The 19,257-nt window shown below is 31.8% G+C and overlaps 3 protein-coding genes and 1 long non-coding RNA gene across 5 annotated transcripts; 3 read left to right on the top strand and 1 right to left on the bottom strand.

Moving 5' to 3' along the window:
* Nucleotides 1-5,463: 5,463 nt before the first annotated feature.
* LOC118646651 lies at nucleotides 5,464-10,013 on the bottom strand. Its single transcript, XR_004964157.1, has 4 exons — nucleotides 9,524-10,013; nucleotides 9,134-9,203; nucleotides 8,907-8,965; nucleotides 5,464-5,644 (listed from the first exon to the last, which is right to left on the bottom strand). It is a non-coding gene; the product is annotated as an uncharacterized LOC118646651 (long non-coding RNA).
* Nucleotides 10,014-10,106: 93 nt separating this feature from the next.
* LOC105828569 lies at nucleotides 10,107-12,271 on the top strand. The gene is made up of 4 exons (XM_012666993.3): nucleotides 10,107-10,233; nucleotides 10,758-11,019; nucleotides 11,343-11,444; nucleotides 11,951-12,271. The coding sequence occupies exons 1-4, from the start codon at nucleotides 10,226-10,228 to the stop codon at nucleotides 12,086-12,088; spliced, it is 510 nt and encodes a 169-aa protein (XP_012522447.1). The 5' UTR covers nucleotides 10,107-10,225; the 3' UTR covers nucleotides 12,089-12,271.
* A 144-nt stretch (nucleotides 12,272-12,415) lies between these two features.
* LOC105839583 lies at nucleotides 12,416-14,355 on the top strand. The gene is made up of 3 exons (XM_036290061.1): nucleotides 12,416-13,816; nucleotides 13,927-14,044; nucleotides 14,181-14,355. Exons 1-3 carry the CDS (start codon nucleotides 13,666-13,668, stop codon nucleotides 14,245-14,247), a joined length of 336 nt encoding a protein of 111 aa, XP_036145954.1. The 5' UTR covers nucleotides 12,416-13,665; the 3' UTR covers nucleotides 14,248-14,355.
* A 326-nt stretch (nucleotides 14,356-14,681) lies between these two features.
* Nucleotides 14,682-18,128, top strand: LOC105839581 (exosome complex exonuclease RRP42). 2 transcript variants are annotated; one of them, XM_012685995.3, is made up of 6 exons: nucleotides 14,682-14,836; nucleotides 15,841-16,040; nucleotides 16,658-16,823; nucleotides 16,892-17,086; nucleotides 17,507-17,662; nucleotides 17,735-18,128. In XM_012685995.3, exons 1-6 carry the CDS (start codon nucleotides 14,780-14,782, stop codon nucleotides 17,849-17,851), a joined length of 891 nt encoding a protein of 296 aa, XP_012541449.1. In that variant the 5' UTR covers nucleotides 14,682-14,779; the 3' UTR covers nucleotides 17,852-18,128. The 2 variants fall into 2 exon arrangements, with proteins under 2 accessions (XP_012541449.1, XP_012541450.1); XM_012685996.2 differs by having other exon boundaries at nucleotides 17,751-18,128.
* Nucleotides 18,129-19,257: the final 1,129 nt, after the last annotated feature.

Consider the following 19,257-nt stretch of genomic DNA (forward strand, 5'->3'; position numbering starts at 1 on the left):
TCTACATGCATTGTCGTTAATAGGCAAAAAAATAAGAGTAGCAAGTACATATATAATTTTATTGCTTGGTATAGAGTGAAACTAGAGTAGCCTAGGATAGCGCCGACTTTTATTATGATTATATATATATATGTGTGTATTTGATAATAGAGAATGACGACGACGTATGTCGCGAGTGTTACTATATTTCCTTCAGGGGATTGTGAAGCCCCGCTCTCTTTTTCAGTCTCGCGCGGAAAGATCTTTACGTACGTACACGCAAAACATATAAACAGGCACACATTCACGCGCGCGTTTGTATCGTCTTTAAGGCCTACCGGTCCAAGATGCCACTACCACTTAATAATCGATAACACCAAGTGACGCGAAGAGTGCAATCTGAAAGACTCAATGCCAAAATGCGTAGCAATCCTTACTGAAAGATTCTCATCGAAAGAAAAGATATATATACACATTTATAGTGCTAGCGTATGTAAGGTAATTCTAATCGCATTAAATGTCGTGTACATGTAACATTTTGCGCGTAGCCCCGTTTCCGGCCGCGCTTCTTTTTATGAAGACCGTAATTAATTAGTAAGCGCGAAATATGACGCGAAATACACCGGTAGTTGCTTTTCTCAATATCTTCGACGTCATTGATAAATTGGTACTGTTTTATTAAATTATCTCAAGAGAAGAGACTGTGGTAAATTAAATTCTTCGCCTAAGAAAGAGAAGAGTAAGAATAAGCTGATTTAAATCATTTTGGTTTCTAAAGAAAAGCTGGGATTTATTTTAATTTCTAAATTATCGATCTAGCACTAATTGATTTATAATACCGACATAAAATTAAGAAATTAATTTTATTTGAATTATTTTTATTCCTAGGATGGTCGAATTTTATTTTAATTTTGTGACTATCAAAATGATATCAAATTCTATTTATTTTAACGCCAAATTTATTTATTTGCACTTTCTTTAATGAGTCTTGACGAAGGAACTGAGAAAGGGATAACCGCGAAATTAACTTTCACTGTAATATTTATCGATACTTAATACTAATATTTAATCAGTGTCCATAATTTATATTGTACTAAGGATTACGCGAGATTACGCATCATGACTTATCAAATTTCTGCAAAAAAAATTTGCAACTAGCAAAACGATGGAAGTGATGAGAACGGTCTTTTCGACCAAATAGGATGTACCGAAACTATCGCGACTTTTCTCGGTTACGGATACTAAAACGATTGTTTAAAAATCAGGAAATTATAACTCTTGAAATAGCTCCAACTCACAGAGTTTTGGCAAGTTTAATTTTGAAAATTTATTTATATAGATAACAATTTTTATTCCGTAATTAATTTTGAATTTTTTATAATTTAAAATTTGGATTAAATGGTTAATTATAAAATATATTACTAAATTAAAACATATTTGACATTAAAAATTAAAATGTTGTAATGAATTGAATTTCGTTGAATTTTTATCAAAGGAAATTTACGTCTTTTAGGAAGAAATAAAAGCGCAATAGTTTCGAACATTCTTTTATATATATATATATATATATATATATATATATATATATATATATATATATATAATGTATATATATGTGCATTCACACTCACATTGTAAAGTACATGCACTGTCCTGCAATACTTGTAGTTAGCAAAGAAGAAGAAGAAAAAGTAGAAAGACGTGAAAACGTTGATTAATACCATATGAAAGTGTATCGGGTTAAAAATCAAGCGCAAATCGATATCGCCGCTGACCCATTAGCGTAGAACAAAGAGGCATATTTACATTAACAGGGGAGAAGAAATTCCTATATATCCCACATGTTAAATTGTTTCACTTTTGTCCTCTGACATGGTTTCGAATTGGATCGGATAATCTGAAGAAAAAAAAAGAAAAAAAAGAAAAAAGAAGGACGGTATCAAATGGATTTCACGATTTTATCCATGACTTTACGAAACAATCATCAAAAATGTAACAAGAATGCTCGTCTCAACATTATATGCGCAAGCAAATATCTACATGATTGCGTCTCGACGAACGAGTATAGGTGAGTTTTTTAATTCATTGATTACTCAATCGCGCGGTGGGCAAATAAAGTTTTTACAGAGCAAAGTTGCATCTGCGCATAATGCGATTGATCAATCGATGAATTAAAAAACTCACTTTATCCGAAATGAAACTGGGAACTCTAAATGTATAGGAATGCATATATGCATTATCTTCCTCTCTCCCAATATATATATACATACATGCATATGATGTATATACTTATAATACACACACCCATCCACACACACACATACACACACACACACACACACACACACACACACACACGTATCTATGTACGATGTATCTCTCTCGTCCACGATGTTTACCACACATGTACTTTCTAATTTTATTACGTTACTTATCGATTGCATATATTTTATGTGTACTTATTCTATCTTCGATAGGTATTGGCACTGCATAGTTTATACGAGACATGTTGACATTATGAGAAAGTTTATCGCGAATATACGAGTCGAACTGTTGCCGCTATTCACATGTTGTACATAAACACACATTGTAGGTAAAAGATTGAAAGAAAGGAGATAGAGCGAAATGATCGGCGTGTTTGCTGTAAAGAATTTAAAAAGAGAATACGAAAAAGGAAAAGAAAGGATGAAAAGGTGAAGAAAGGGGGAATGGGAAGATTCTTCACACTGATCGAACAGTATTGCAGTATTCTGCTGCCGCTTTAATATTTTACTATGTCGTATTTACTTTAAATGCACAATGACCACATGGCACACAAACGTACGTGTGATATATATATATATATATATAGTACATATACATATATACTTGGTCGGCGAGAATGAAAATGGTGCAGGGTGAGAATTAGAGAAATGTCCGAGTCGGCGATCTGGTCGCGGTTCAGCACGGTCCTTCGCTCCTCTTAGTTTAATAGCGAAATTCAATAGAGTAAGAACGACCTCGCACCGCTCTCATTCTATTCGGCTGATAGTGCGTGTTATCGATAGCGGCGAAGGTACGCGTCCGGCGTCCGCGGTTTACGTTCGCTTTGCGGAAACAGAATGGTATTTGGAACGCAAATTCCGGAGACTTCATCTCCGTTACAAGAGTAACTCTCTGTGTAATTGTATTTTGTAGAAGATAAATCGTAAAAGACTGAATAAACGTGGCGCGAAAGGTACAGTGAGACACACATATGCGACCCATTGTGAATAGAGATAAAGAGAAAAAAAATGCGCACAATACTTTGGCTATAAAAGAGTTTCCACCCAAAATAGAAGCTAAGATATAGCTGTTTCAGGTGGCGAGCAAAAAAAGCTAGAGCCGCGAATGCGATTGTTTCGTCTTACCTGTTGATCGACAGAGAATAACTATAAATGTTATCGGAGATATTGTTCTGTTTCTGTGGTATATATTTCGAACGGCGATGTAAAATGCGAGATTATCCCTTCTTCCAGAGAATACGCAAAGTTTCGTTCGTTAAGATCGATCGCAAAAGATATTCTCGTTTTCGCATCCCTGAAACATTCCCGAAGAGCACTCTCCTCTGATATTAGAGGATACGCTTCTTCGCTCTTAAAGAAATTTAATACTGCCAGTATTGAATTTCTGTAATAATTTCTGTAATTTTACAGCTGTAATATTAAGAGCGGAGAAAACTGTCGGAACGCTTTTCTCAGTGAAAAAATTTCTCTGAGAGAAATTGCTATTTTTGTCGCACTCTACGGACGTAAATTTCAGGCGACGGAAGTCGTGCACTCGGCCGTTAATGAGTTAATAATCATAATACCTGCGGGCTTGGCATTTGTCGAGGTATATAGTGCGGCGTTTTGCGGCGCGTTCCATTTAAAATGGGGCCCCGCACTCTGAATTTAAATCACTCTCTAGGCTGTGAGATGCGAGCTAAGCAGCGGACAAACTTGCTCGAAACCTCAATCATATGTGTCAAATCAAGTATAAATCTACTTTTAACGTATATCGTATTAATCGATTTAAAAAAAAAAGAAAAAAGAGGGGGAAGAAAAAAAAAGAAAGAAACCTCTTACCAAAGCTCTTCTCTGAGACAGAAGGTACATACATACGACTTACTTCTCACTCCACAAAAATTGCGACGATTTCTTTCTGCCCCTGGGATTCGAATAAAGAAATATATTTATTGACTCCCTCATACGGGAAAGAAAAGAGAAAAATGAGATATTGAGAAATATATATATATATATATACATATATAGAAATAAAGATGTTATTAAATATACATACAGAGCGGACCTGAGGCGAGAGAAAATAGAAATCGACGAGAGGGATGTGGCCTCAAATTTGAGATAATTCTTTCTTTAACATCTTTCCTGTCGAGTAACTCACTTTATATTTACATATTAAACAGTGAGACTTACAAAGTGAGACTTTGTTGCTTTGTGAGTGTTAACATGTAACTCATCGAGCGTACTTAATTCTATTCAGTTTTAAATACCTGAGTAAATACCTATTCGATTATTACTTGTTAAGGAAAATTGAATCCTGAATTCGTCGACGCATTTCTGCTATTTTGCCTTCTGGTCCATATTATATATATATATATATATGTATACTATATGTATACAAGGTGTCTGCTTTCTCTTGACAATAGATATTGCAACAGACGAAATTGAAGAAGTGCGTTTAAGGGAAGAACGAGAGGGGCAATTTTGACAACAAAGACGACACGCGATTTTGTGAGAGGATTCAAATAGAATTACTCTGTAAGTTGCTTTCGATTATACAATTGTACATTAACTTCGCGTGCGACAAATGAAAATTGATGTACGTTGTTTCGTACATGCTCGTCCACGAATTATTGTACTTGAGCGCTTAGTTTATTTCTAACTAGCCACTTATTATAAATATATGGTGTCGCGAAACGCCGCTCGTAATTGTCGTTAGGAGGAAGTAAAGTACAGTTGCGAGACACCCTGTACACACATACGAGATACAAGATAATATATTTGTAGATACAGATTTTAGTCACATCTGGATAGTATATAGAGTCAATACTGTGAAAAAAGCCTGTAACTTACTTACCTATCCTTTAGATAATAGATGATGACACTTGTAATTGATTTTCGAAAGATAAAGTATATGAATGAACAAATATACTGCGAGAGAGTCGATTAAATAAAATAAATAAATAAATGATATAACTACGACCAAAACATAATTGATTTACATTATCGTCATTCCCCAAAAATCTATATTTGTTTCTTATTATCATATTATTTCTAAAACTATTATGCTATTTTTTATACGATTATTATTAATAAAATCAATTATTATCAATAAAATCAATAATTCTTAACTTTTACTCTACACATAATTTTATAATTGTTTTTTAATTAAATATCTATTAAAATTATTATGCAATTTTCAAGATCTTCATAAAAATAAAATTTTATTATATTTTAAATTGAATTTTAATTCTTTAATTAAAACCTTTTAATTATCGAAATAAAACTGATAAATACAAAAAAAATTAATTTTACAGAAATAAATAATAATGCTTACCGCTAAGTTGCTCCACTGATGCCCGATGCCTCTCCTAGGCCTCCTCTTCCTCTCAGAAACTGCGGATCGTTAGTTAGCAACGATAATACTGTAACACACAAATATAAAATTTAAATTAAAATGGTGTTTAAAATAATAAATTTTATACACATTAATGGAATATAATGAGTTATTTATTTAGTTGTCACTGCAAACAGTACGATAAAGTATATTATATTAATTATATATAATAAATTTCACATTTTACTTAAATAATTAAAAACAAACTTTAATGTATTATACTACAAAAAAAATGTATTATACTATAATACTATAAAACAATTAATAAGACAAAATTATCAAACCATTGTAAAAATAAAAAAGAACTTATTTTCTGGCAAATCTACAACGGTCTACTATATCTGTACGTTTCAAAAACAGAAATCTTCAACTGGATAATTGCAGCAAAGGGAAAATTAGTTGATAAAGCCAAAAATTTAATGTTTCAAAAGTAGTTGCATAATTAGAATTAGGTAAAATTAGAAAGGTAAAATTAGAATTAAAGAACGAAATAAAAAAATTATATTACATTAATGTAATATTTTCAGATTTATTCTTAAATAATTCCTATGTATGATGGTTCAACATAAGAAATAATTCTTAGGAAGAAGTTTTTATCCATTGGAAAAATATCTATTAACTAAAAATATCTATTAACTTAACAGAGACAAGAATCAGAAGCTATCACTGCACATTTGATCGAAAAACGGCCTATTTTAAATCGATCTAATGTTGACATTCTGGTAAGATAATAATTATTAAAATTCTAATCTCTCTCCCTCAAAGTTGCTGATAATATATTTTATTACAAATAAATCATGAACAGCTGTTTTCAAATCGTTCTTGTAATCTGTACATTAATCTGTACAATAAATTATTAGAATTTATTCTTCATGACAGAGTCAATTACAAAAAAAGTACTCGTAACAAAAAAAATATACAAATTGACATTGAAGATTTAAACTCACTTTCCGAAAGTGAATACATATACTATATATACTCATATTAAACCGAATAAAAAATATATAATGATACTTTTGTACGGTAACGTTTACATTGTAACGAAAAAAATGTTCCGTTAATATTGATCTATTTCTTAATGTCATCACGAAAATTTATTCTTTAGTTTTTTTATGTATTCGATTTTTTACTGTTATATATAGAATTTGTAATTTCTGTTTTTGCCAGTTGAATTAAGTAACAATGAACACTATCCACATGTTTAAGTAATTTAGATTTAGAGTTGACTATCCCTTTGGTTTTTTGTAAAAAAAAAAGTAACAATATTCATTTTTCTATATAGACCTTAATCTATCAATCTGTCGAAAAGATGCTAAAGTCAAATACACATTAACACGCAGTTTCCTTATAACTTATATTTAGCAATAACAGAAAAAAAATATTGTCTAATAAATGTAAAATATATTTTTGTATACCTATGAATTAATTCGTAAGATAAAAAGTAACAAACAGTTTACGTTTTAAAAGAAGTTTCTTTATGTTTTTTATCTTATGAACTAAAAGCAACTACTCTCGAACAAATTAAGGCTTCAACAGATAAATAAATATTATGTTTTTATTCACAAAAAAACTGAAGGGAATAAAGTGGATGTAAATCAAAATCTCTCTGAACATGTTGGAAGTGTTTATTGTAAATGTGATATGGTACATATGCATATCACAATATTTTCTCATTATTTCTCAAACTTAGTTAATTTTTACAAACATACAATATGTACTGTAATTATAAAAATATGTTTTTATGCAAACATAATAAAAAGTTTAATAAATATTCTACATAAGTACAATTGTGTAAACTGTAACGTATCTCTTTTGTGACGAATACTAAAGTTGTAAAACAGCTTATAATTTTATGTTATATTTTACCACAAAAGAAAAGACTGATTGAAAAAAGCCACTGGAAATTTTCCATTCAACAATATATTCCCTGTTTAAAAAATGATATCAAAGCATAGAACTATACCAGAAATGTCAAAAAATGTTGCTAGAATTGTTATAACTATTCGGCACGACACATTTTTTCGTGTGTCGTGCTGATTTCGCGCATTTAAAATTATGTGCACAATTTTAAACGCTAGAACTCTGTTTAAAAACGATATAGAAGCACGGTGCTATACGAGAACTACCGAGATTTGTCGCCAGATATGTCAAAACTATCCAGCACGACACTGTAATTCGTGTGTCGTGCTGATTTCGGGCATTTAAAATTATGTGTCCAATTTTAAACGATAGAACTCTGTTTAAAAACGATATCCAAACACAGAGCTATACGAGAGCTACCGAGATTTGTCGCCAGAATTGTCATAACTATCCAGCACGACACATTTTTCGTGTGTTGTGCTGATTTCGGGCATTTAAAATTATGTGCACAATTTTAAACGATAGAACTCTGCTTACAAGAAATAGAAAAACACAGATCTATACGAGAACTGTCGAGAATTGTCGCCTGATACGTAAAAACTATCCAGCACGACAATAAAATTTAAGTTTCGTGCTGATTTCAGCCATTTAAAATTGTGTACACAAGTTTAAACGTTAGAACTCTGTTTAAACATTATAGAAAAACACAGCAGTGTTCGGGAACTGTCGAGGATTGTCGCCAGATATGTAAAAACTATCCAGCACGACAATTAAATTTTAGTTTCGTGCTGATTTCAGCCTTTTAAAATTGTGTACACAAGTTTAAACGTTAGAACTCTGTTTAAACATTATAGAAAAACACAGCAGTATACGAGAACTGTCGAAAATTGTCGCCTGATATGTAAAAACTATTCAGCACGACAATTAAATTTAAGTTTCGTGCCGATTTCAGCCATTTAAAATTGTGTACACAAGTTTAAACGTTAAAACTCTGTTTAAACATTATAGAAAAACACAGCAGTATACGAGAACTGTCGGGAATTGTTGCCAGAAATGTATTTAGACAAATGCATTATTATAATATTTTGTAAATGAATTTGGTGGACTTATATGGATAAGAATTTATAAATCATAATGTTTATAATCTCATTCATCTAACAGAAGATGTAAAGAAATTTGGTTCACTAAATAAATTTAGTTGTTTTCTATTTGAAAGCTATATGTATAAAATTAAAATGATGTTGAAAACATCAAATAAATCATTATCACAATTCATAAAAAGAATTAACAAATTTGATACATATTAATATTATTTTAATGTTATAATAAACTACTATAGAGTTATAATTAAATAAAATCTTAATATTAGTTTATGATTTACAAAATCTTAAATTATTTCTTGCTTACTGTGATGTGTACGTTACACTTACCAATTATGATCTGCGATGCCGTTCTATACACTGCCGGATCGTTCCACATCTGTCGCGTTCTGAAAATGAGAAAAAATGCAATTAAGAATGACGATAGAAGTTTCTTTCCTGCCCACAGTCAACTTCGTGGGCCACGATTAACATATCGCGATCTGCGTTCGAACAAGTAGATGTATAGATACGCGTTTGAGCGAATTGCGACACAAATTTAACGTAATAAGACTTACCGATTAAATACTTGGCGATAGCACTTGTTCTAGCACTTGCGGCGGCGTGTCGTCCCACATTCGTTGCGTTCTGAAAATGACAGGTAAATGTGATTTAGAATGACGTGAGGCAGTTTCATTTATCGTCCGGATTAACTTCGCGCGGCGATTACACATCGCGGAGCCGATACGCCTCGAGATTGCTATTGATTGTCACGGATTCCGCGAGTGAAATAAAGAGAGAACGCTGTTAATATGGCGAAGGGGGTATCTTTCCCGCGCGATCGACTTTGGCACGGAATTATTGCCGCATCTTACAATCGCACGACCGCTCCACGCGTCGCGATTTACGCTACGAGGAATACGCGTTCGAACGAAACACAGTATAAAATAAATATGCGTCATAGTTACCTATTAGATGATTTGCTAAGAAAACTCGATCGGGAGCTGATCTATCTCGTGTCCTGTTCCGTTCCGGAAAGAAAGTGAACCCCGTCCGTTCCGGAAAGAAAGTGAACCCAGCGTCCCGTTCCGTTCCGGAAGGTATGTGAACCCCTAGAATAGAGAACTGAATTAAGTTGGCTCGAGCCAGAGATGATCATCTCTAGCGCTAACTTCACGCGTCAAGATGAGTGCTTCTGCGATATATACCGTTTTGAACTTTGCGTTTTTCACACTAATAAAGCTAATTATTATTAATTCATGTTTCACAAATTGTAATTACTTTTACATAAAAATAGAAAGTATGCATAAATTAAAATATGAGTCAAATCGATCTCCCACATCAATCGATAATGTATATATTATGAAAACAACATATATTATTAAATATTATATTATTAAATGAATTATTTTAAATTTAATATAAAGTAACAGAAAAATATTGGTTTTTTTAATAAAAATGTATTTTTTTATTTACAATAATAGCAGTATTTTTATATCTGGCGATTTTCTGGTGGTATTTTAAATCAAATTTAGCGGATTATTTTTTCAGGAGTTGACAACACTGGATCACTGTGATCGATGTGATGTAACAGCAGAACTAACCTCACTGTCGGTTTGCTAAATCAGTGTTTATAAGATCGTGAAACTCACGTAATTGCCAGGAGAATCATGGCACGGTACGATTTTCTTTTTATTCTTTCTATTTGTTAAATTCTAAATTGTACAATATGTAAATTGTACGACAAATCAACAATGTGTCGGCCAAAACTTAAATGTTGACGTTCATCAGGTTTCATGTAGCACCAGTGACTTTGATATTAAATAAAGCACAATAAGTGCTTCCCAGCTGTCATAAGAAAATTTATTCTGAAAATTTATCAAAAAGCAACTGAATATTATTTCACCTGTTTACAGAAATTCCTTTGCTATTAAAAATCATAAAACTTTACAAAATTTACTCACAGCAACAGTCTACAATTGTCGATTTTCTACTATTTAATATATATGAAAAGAAAGATTAACTTTGTCATTTTATTATAAATTATTAAATTTTATTAAATAATTTTTAATTTTTAATGTACAATTATACATATTATATATAATTTGTTCATAATACAAAAGAAAAATTATGTAAGAGATGCTTAGTTATATTCACAATTAACAATAGCTTTGATGCAATTTGTTGAAATTTATTTCTCAGAGTACCAGATATCCCGGACACCAAGGCCATAGAAGGAGAGAGGCCTATGTCCATCATGCGTCGTATGGGACGTGAAAGAGAACGGATGCTGGGAATGACGGATGAGGAGCGAGCATGGAGAAAGAAGTGGTTAGATGCTCAGAAACTCGCGCCCGAGGAGCCTGTGATGCCAAAGGGGTATTACGAAGAGATGTACAACCCGATCAGAAGATTTTACATGGCACCAATGAACAAATTTCAGAACATGTTAGAGCCATTTACGGTAATAACAAAAAAGATTCAGTTGATAATATGTCACTGCACCCGTCAATGATCAAATAAGGAATTGATGAACAAATAAAAATCACTTAATGTAATTATATTTTTCAAGTAAAAAATGTTTTAATCGAATCTGTATGAAAATTTGATCTAAGAAGTATATTAATTTCCATTTAATTTGCAATTTATCAACATGAAGTTTTGTTATTTTAATATTTTTCTTAAACAGTTCTTTATTCACTGGTAATTGTTTGGTGCGACTGATAGAGTGACTCTACATGTGTTTGTAATACAAAGACATTAACAGTTCCTGCTTCTTTGTTACAGGGTCATACAGTGGCATATGTAACGCGGCATTTTTTAAGCAGAGCCGCAGTGGGTATTATTGGAATCTATTGCTTCTACTATCATCTAAAGTATAACAAAATGGTACGAGATTCTATTTCAATATACCAAATGCATTGCTTTTAAGATCATTTTATAATTTGAATGTAAATGTAGTTACAAATGATTGTAAGTTGTGTGTCCATTTCTACCAGTGCAAATTAGTTTTAATCCTACTTGTAGGTGAATTTTCACTCAAGTTTAGTACAATCTTTGTTATGAAAATGTTTAAATAACATTAAATGTTCATTAAGGTTCTATTTACATTAAAGTAGTCTGATTTAATCTAACACTTTGCAACATGTGAAATAGAAAAAGATGTAAAAAGTATATGATTAACACTTTAAAATTAATTTCAGTTTAACTTTTATTTTATTTTTTCTAATTTTAAAAATAAACCAAAAAAATAAAGTTAATTTGATAAAAATGAACATATACAATAACACGTTGGAATACTATACACGTATGATTACATTTATGTTATCATAGAATAGCCTTTCATAAGAGAGAGAAATGCTATATATTTTATACAGTTTATTTCGTTTCTTCAGAATTGGATGAGGCAGGGTGGATGGCAGATCACGGTGTCTAGATCCAAAATGTATCCTGACAATAAGGATCTAAATGTCTTGTACAAAACTAAAGGCGATCAATTCTATGTGAACAATTTCGACAAGTCCCCTATATAAATCTAAAAAATGTGTCATCTTCCTTGTATAGTTATTATTTAATTGACATTGTCAAATGTCTAAAATAAGAGAAATATGATGTTAATAAACATTATTAGTAATAGTTATTTTAATATTATCTCTTTTAAATGTACATGGGTGGTTTAAAAAGTTTTCGACCAATAAAGAATAAAGCTAGTATAATAATTTCTGTGCATTTTGATAGATGGCGTCTGAAAGACATCTACCGCGCAAGTTTGATGTTACTCTGATTCTTAGGTTCCTTCTGCCAGTCAGCTGATGGGTTGGCTGGCAAATAAATAGATACCACACGTTGCAAAATGTATTTTGTATACGCCAATAAAAGAGCTCATTTTCCAGTTGCGTGTCCAAAAAGTCTCCACTTCTACCAAAGAGGAACCTGAGAACGGTCATCGCGTCGTTTTAGGTGTTTTCATCCATCAGCGCTTCTATGTGCACAAAATGTGCCCATTGAACTATGTAGTCAAATATCTATGAATCCCGTAGGTAATGTGCATGACTTTTTGGGTCTCTTCTATGCTATGTCCACGTTTTATGTTGAAAGTGGAATCACTTTTCTATGGGATAACTAGAACTGATATTCGGCAAATGGCCTACCAACTGGCTGTTCGAAACAATATTAACAAAATACTTTGTAAATCTGAATCTCAACTTTTTGGAAGAGACTGGTTACAAAGATTCATGCGGAGACATAAGGAGAAATTATCTACTTGGAAGCTTTTATCAGTCAAAGCTCATAGACTCAAAAGAAAGGATGTCTCTAAGTTTTTCGACACTATCGATGATCTTTGTGTACGCTATAAATTTCCTGCAGAAAGAGTCTTTAATCTAGATGTAATAAGTCTGGCCATTCGACAACAAACTATTTACAACATCCTACAAGTCATAGGTTGTAAAGAAGAAAAACATGTAAATGCTCTGAGTACAACTGAAAAAAACTTACTAATTACAGCAGTTATTTGCATGAATGCAGCAAGCACGTTTGTCCCTCCAATGATAATCTTTCCAAGGCAGAATATGAGTCAGAGACTGATGGCAGGAGCACCACTTGTGTCGATTTCCGCATGTCATCCCTCTGGTTGGATTCATACTAATTTGTTCACATAGTGATTTCAACATTTCATTATGAAAGTCAAATCGAATGAAAAGTCACCTGTGCTGTTGATCCTAAATGGACATTACAGTTACACAAAGAATATTGATGTTGTAGAATTAGCTAAAAAACATCATGTTTATTTGATTAGCCTTCCACCTCACAGTACTGATAAAATGCAACCACTGAATCATTTATGGATATGCTGATAACACATTACAGTAAAGAAATCCAAAACTGGGATGACACAAATGATAGAAATTTAAAACCTCGTGATATTGTGAAATTATTTGGACAAGCTTATTTAAAAACTCAAAATGATGTAAATGCTGTGAAGGATTTTAAAGATACAGGCATTTTTCCATCAAACAGAAATGTTTTTGGTGATGATGATTTTATTGCTTTAAATCATGAGAGTACAGAAAATGTTCAGTAAATTGATCAGCAAGAAGGATATATTAAAATGGAATTTTTTGATGAATCTGAATCAGAAGCAGACACTGTTTCACCAAACAGAAACGTTGATGCTGACTTTATTGCTGCTAATCATGGAAATGTTCAACTTTATCAAGAAAAAGAACATGTTAAAGAGTTCTGTGATAAACTTGCAGCAGGTTAGTACTGTACATTATAAAACTTAATTTTATTTTATTAAACTCTACGTAGCCTGATTCTCCAATTGTAACTAAACAAATAATTCTGCATTTGTCTATTTCTTTTTCAGGACTGTCTACAGCTTCAGATATTGTGCCTTCTCTTGATAACGACGTCAACATCACCATCAAAACAGAAGAAGACAACTTTATGTCAGTGTGGCTCCCAGAATCTGATTTTTTTACCAAGTAAACCAAGTCCAAAAAGTTTACTTAATAAGCAAAAAGATCTAAACACAATACTCTGTCTGTCAGAGATAAGAAATAGACTGAGAAATGTAAATATGTTGAATATGTAAATAGTAAAAAGATATTTTGATTTTAGTGATTGCGATGTAGTCCAAAATGCAGTAGAAATGCAAGGGTTGCAGTATATAGTGTGTAAGTTGTAATAAGAAGTGTGATTGATAAGGATAAATGTTGTTATTTTTGAAAGATTAAAAAAGAAACACGAGATGGCTAAGATAGCCACCTCGAAAAGTCGGAAGGTATGTACCAGATTCTGGCCGAGGTGTTATTTTTTCACAACCATTATTCACATTTGCATAAAAGAGATTTAAAATATGAATGCATATAATTGTAAAATGTACGCTTATAGCATGAAACAGAACCAATTAAACGTGGACATAGCATAGAAGAGACCCAAAAAGTCATGCACATTACCTACGGGATTCATAGATATTTGACTACGTAGTTCAATGTGCACAGTTTGTGCACATAGAGGCGCTGATGGATGAAAACACCTAAAACGGAGCGATAACCGCTCTCAGCCGGCTCAGCCCTCTCTCAGGTTCCTCTCCGATTTCAAAGAGTTCTCCAAGTAAGGTTATTCTGATTTTAGCAACATAAACACAAGTACTCCATATTTATGATTGTGTTTCGAAGTTAAAATTGATATTGACTGACAGAGTCAATCTTTGCGAGATGGCCGAGACTCCTTTAAGTTTGGGCGAGAAGACATTTATTACTCATGGAGTTGACGTGAGTGCATTTTCCACATGCATTGTAAACACGTTTCGAACAATCCACGTGCACATTTTTCTAGCTTTTTTTTCAAACACTATATTTCCATTAATTATTATATTTCAAACAATTTCAAATTGTAGACAAAAATTTATATTCTCGAGAAACTTTTTTTTATTCTTTTAACTTGCTAATACAGTCAAATGTCCTGAAGACAGATCTGACAAAGTATCTGATTACAAATTTTGTCGGTAGAATGCTAACAGAAATATAGGTAGCAGAATTTATTAAAAGAATATACAAAATTGATTATGGGAGCCAAATCAATGGTTATGAAATTTGGCATTTCGTAATCATTGTAATATATTATTTATTATAAATTAAAGTGAGAGTCAAATAGATCCAAATAGAATTGCAAAATTAACTAATATTTAAAAATTATTAAATAAATAAATTTTAAATATTAATTGTGTTCAGCAGAAAAAGCAGCTTTGTAATTGTTGTAAAATTCTTTTATATGATTGATTTATTTAGATCTGACAGAAACTAAGGACAAGAACTAATTGTATTGAAGAATTTTACAACAATTGCTATTATTTAATTCTGTTATTCAATCAATACTGTTTTGTTTGAGTCTACTTGACTTAAAATGCATGTTATTGCTAATATTTTATTTAAAGACTTTTTCTTTAGCATTTGTCTGTTAATGTAAACGTTCTTTTCTATTAAAATTTTTTTTTTTTAACTATTTTGGTTGTACTGCCCTCCAAATGATATTTATAATATTAGAGTTGACTGAGTTAACTTTTTTTAACTAAATTAAAGTTAAATTATAAAATGATAAATAAATCTATGTGATTTCTGCTTACAATCTCCAATATTAGATTTTAGTCATAGGTTTTGCTGATAGAATACCAGTTCTAAAAGATATAGCTTCTGCTGCTTAAATCTGTTAGCATACTATTGCAAACATTTTGTTTACCAAATGTCTCATACATTAACAATTGATTTTTTTATTTCAGCTTGACCTCAGAAATGACGGTCGGTCCAGGTATCAATATCGTCCTCTCGAGATCGAGACCAGGCTAATGAAGCACGCACATGGATCAGCGAGATTACGTATCGGCAACATCACAGATGTTTTGGTTGGGGTGAAACTAGAGATTGACACACCGTACGCCGAAAGACCGGGCGAGGGCAAATTGGACTTTTTCGTAGATTGGTATACACATCTTTATCTTGGATTAATCTTCTGTTAATGATTTGACACAGATAATTTGACACATTTTTTTCTTTGAAAACTAAGCATTTTAATTAATTATTATTATAACATTAAAATGCAATTTTTTACACTGACAGGAAAATCTGTTATATTTCAACTATAAAATCGGATAGTAAACTAATTACAGTCAGGAATACCATTTTTGTAACAATTATTACAATATTAGTAATAATAATTACATATGCTATATTTAAAAGTTGTATAATTTATAATACAATTTTTTTAAGTTGACATTACTATAATCTGGTTATTATTACTAATATTATAGTAATAATTACTATGATATTTCTGATTATAATTATTTTATATATATATATATATATATATATATGTATATATTGCAAATAGTTTTTCTATCAGTGTAAAGAATAATCATGAATACTTTCTAGAAATGTTAAAGTGCACACGTAAGAATTACTATAGAATTTTTTTCTACTTGTAAAAGTAATGAGAACAACTCAAAAATATCATAATAACGTGTGCTTTAAAGACGCCGAAAAAACAACGTACATGTGTACAGTACGTTAATATAGAATGTCTTTGATTGTGTTTTCCAGTTCTGCTAACGCCTCACCGGCGTTTGAAGGTAAAGGTGGGGACGATTTGGCGACCGAGATCAGCAATGTTCTCTCTATGGCTTACCAGACGCCGGATGCCTTTGATTTGAAACAACTATGTATAATACCTCATAAGAAATGTTGGAAAATGTATGTGGACATTTTGGTAAGTGCAGTCGGACGGCATTATATGTCGTGTTTAGAGTCCCGCCTCATCACTTTTTGCTTCTCCAGATCCTTCAATGTGGTGGAAATTTGTTCGACACGGTGGGCGCTGCGGTGAAGGCGGCGTTGTATAACACTGAAATCCCAAGAGTGATCACGGCAATGCTCGACGGTGGCGAGCCAGATATTCAGGTATCAGACGATCCTTATGATTGTATCAAGCTGGATGTCACAAATTATCCATTGGTAGTAACAGTATGCAAGGTATGCAATAATTATTAGTATTAATCATTTCTTAATCAAATAAATGAGTCGATGCGATGTATGAAACTATATGTTTTTCTAACGTGCATTTATCTAAGAAACAATAAGAATTTTACAAACACATGCTTATTCCTAGAATGTTACTGTTGGTGAATTTTTACCCAAGTTTTAATTCAAGTTTAAATGTTCGCCATTAATAGAATATTTGTCATTAAAATTTTGGTAGTTTAAAATAACATTTAATAAGATTCTTTTATATTAAAATATAGTATTAGTTTGATTATTATAAAATCACATTTTTCTTTGCAACTTTTTATTAATTGCTTTGTACATTGGCAATTAAAATTTAATGGTTATGCAATTAATAAAAACATTAATTGTTACGCTGTTAAAAGTAATAACAAATATTTCCCCTAACAGATTGGAGATAACTTCGTGATAGATCCAACGTCGGAAGAAGAATCCTGTAGCACTGCTAGTATCCTTATGTCCGTGATGCCAAATGGCAAGGTGACGTCTGTAGTCAAGCTAGGATACGGCAGCCTGCTACCTAGCACCTTGATTAAAATGATTAAGGTGATGACCTTTGTACATAATAATTGTACGCTATGGTTGAAGGCGAAATATGGAATTTGTTTTTGAATTTAGTTTTTCGAGTTTACAGGTCGGAAAAGATATCAGTCTCAAGCTAAACGAAGCTGTTATGATCGGACTAAAAGAGGAGACCAAGCTTGGCCCAATGAAGCCTATATTCGGCTTTCTTAGATAACACGTGCGCAATACGTGTTGTTGAACTTTAGAAGATACAGATATATTTTTCATATTCTTAATTGTAGACTTAATAGGCTATGCAGTAATTTTTACTATTTAGTTATAGTTATTGACGTTTACAACGCAACGTTTCTTAAACTCGCGAATACTTGCAAAATTTTATAAAGCTGTAATAGCATATTTTTATTTTATTTTTTTTTATTTATTGAAGTCTAATATCGAATTTAATTTTGTGTGTGTGTGTGTGTGTGTGTGTGTGTGTGTGTGTGTGTGTGTGTGTGTGTGTGTGTGTGTGTGTGTGTGTGTGTGTGTGTGTGTGTGTGTGTGTGTGTGAATTTTTAAATATTCCATGATTTTTCTTTTTAATAATTTCCGAAGAAAACATGAAATTTGGAGAAATTTAGAGAATTTTCTTCAGAAATATGAAAAATTCTAAGAAATATATATTATTTGGATTGTTTTCACTAGAGATATCATGAAAGGTATGAAAAATTTTTAAAAATATTTAAGATATTCAAATTTTTTTCATTAGAGGCATCATGAAAAATATGTGTATGTGTAATAGTAGAGCAATGAATTAGTCAAATAAATGATACCAGAATCATATGTTTAGATTTCAACTATAAACTATTATTTTTTAATTTAATAATATCCGTTTTCTAATTTGGGCAAGTATATAAAAATTTCTTAAAATTCTTCGATATAGTTTCAAACTCTGAAGTTAAATACCATTCATTTACCGACTCTCTTTTTTATTTAATTTTTTTACAAGAAAACCTCGGACTTTATCCAAGTCGTGTTCAGTTTTCATTCGTCGACATCGCCATCGGCTTCCACTTGCTTCGATTACATCTCAGCAGGCGCATTATTGGAATACGCAATAATCAAAGTCGATAAATGATACACGTGCATAAGACTTGCCCGATGAATATACAAAAAGTAACACTTTCTTCTCTCGTTCATAAGAATTAACATTGAGAAAAATAATTTCTGACGTGATTATTTTAAATAGAGCATCTTTTGTTTTATAATAAGATATTCTTATACGGTCATACAAATATCCTTTCCATGAAGTCAGTTTGTTTATATAATAGGGCAGGGAAGCGGGAAAATTCGCACAAAGCTCGAGCTGTGATAACGAAATCCGTTGTTTCATTTCTTCTCTTTTTTTTCAACGATCCTTAAATAGAGTGGCTATTACAATGATTATGTTGAAAGTAGTGCTGAAAGTAGTGAAAGATATCTTTTCTTTTAGTTTCTTATAAATATTCTGTCCTTATACACAGTATAGCGATTTTTCTTCTTACGGATTTGTTAATTGTTTTTGTACAGAGGTCCTAGCGTAAGTAATTCTTACAAGATAATAGAATCGTTCTCTATTGTGTAATCGTGTGTGTAGT

This window comes from Monomorium pharaonis, chromosome 7 (genome assembly GCF_013373865.1).
Source record: "Monomorium pharaonis isolate MP-MQ-018 chromosome 7, ASM1337386v2, whole genome shotgun sequence".
Lineage (NCBI taxonomy): Eukaryota > Metazoa > Arthropoda > Insecta > Hymenoptera > Formicidae > Monomorium > Monomorium pharaonis.

Coding starts and splice junctions, on each gene's coding strand:
- LOC105839581 (XM_012685995.3), top strand. CDS start 14,780: ATGGCCGAGACTCCTTTAAGTTTGGGCGAGAAGACATTTATTACTCAT. Junction 16,824..16,891: donor AAATGTATGTGGACATTTTG/GTAAGTGCAGTC, acceptor TTGCTTCTCCAG/ATCCTTCAATGTGGTGGAAA. Junction 17,087..17,506: donor TGGTAGTAACAGTATGCAAG/GTATGCAATAAT, acceptor TTCCCCTAACAG/ATTGGAGATAACTTCGTGAT.
- LOC105839583 (XM_036290061.1), top strand. CDS start 13,666: ATGGAATTTTTTGATGAATCTGAATCAGAAGCAGACACTGTTTCACCA. Junction 13,817..13,926: donor CTGTGATAAACTTGCAGCAG/GTTAGTACTGTA, acceptor TTTCTTTTTCAG/GACTGTCTACAGCTTCAGAT. Junction 14,045..14,180: donor GAATCTGATTTTTTTACCAA/GTAAACCAAGTC, acceptor TTTTGATTTTAG/TGATTGCGATGTAGTCCAAA.
- LOC105828569 (XM_012666993.3), top strand. Junction 11,020..11,342: donor ACATGTTAGAGCCATTTACG/GTAATAACAAAA, acceptor TCTTTGTTACAG/GGTCATACAGTGGCATATGT. Junction 11,445..11,950: donor ATCTAAAGTATAACAAAATG/GTACGAGATTCT, acceptor TCGTTTCTTCAG/AATTGGATGAGGCAGGGTGG.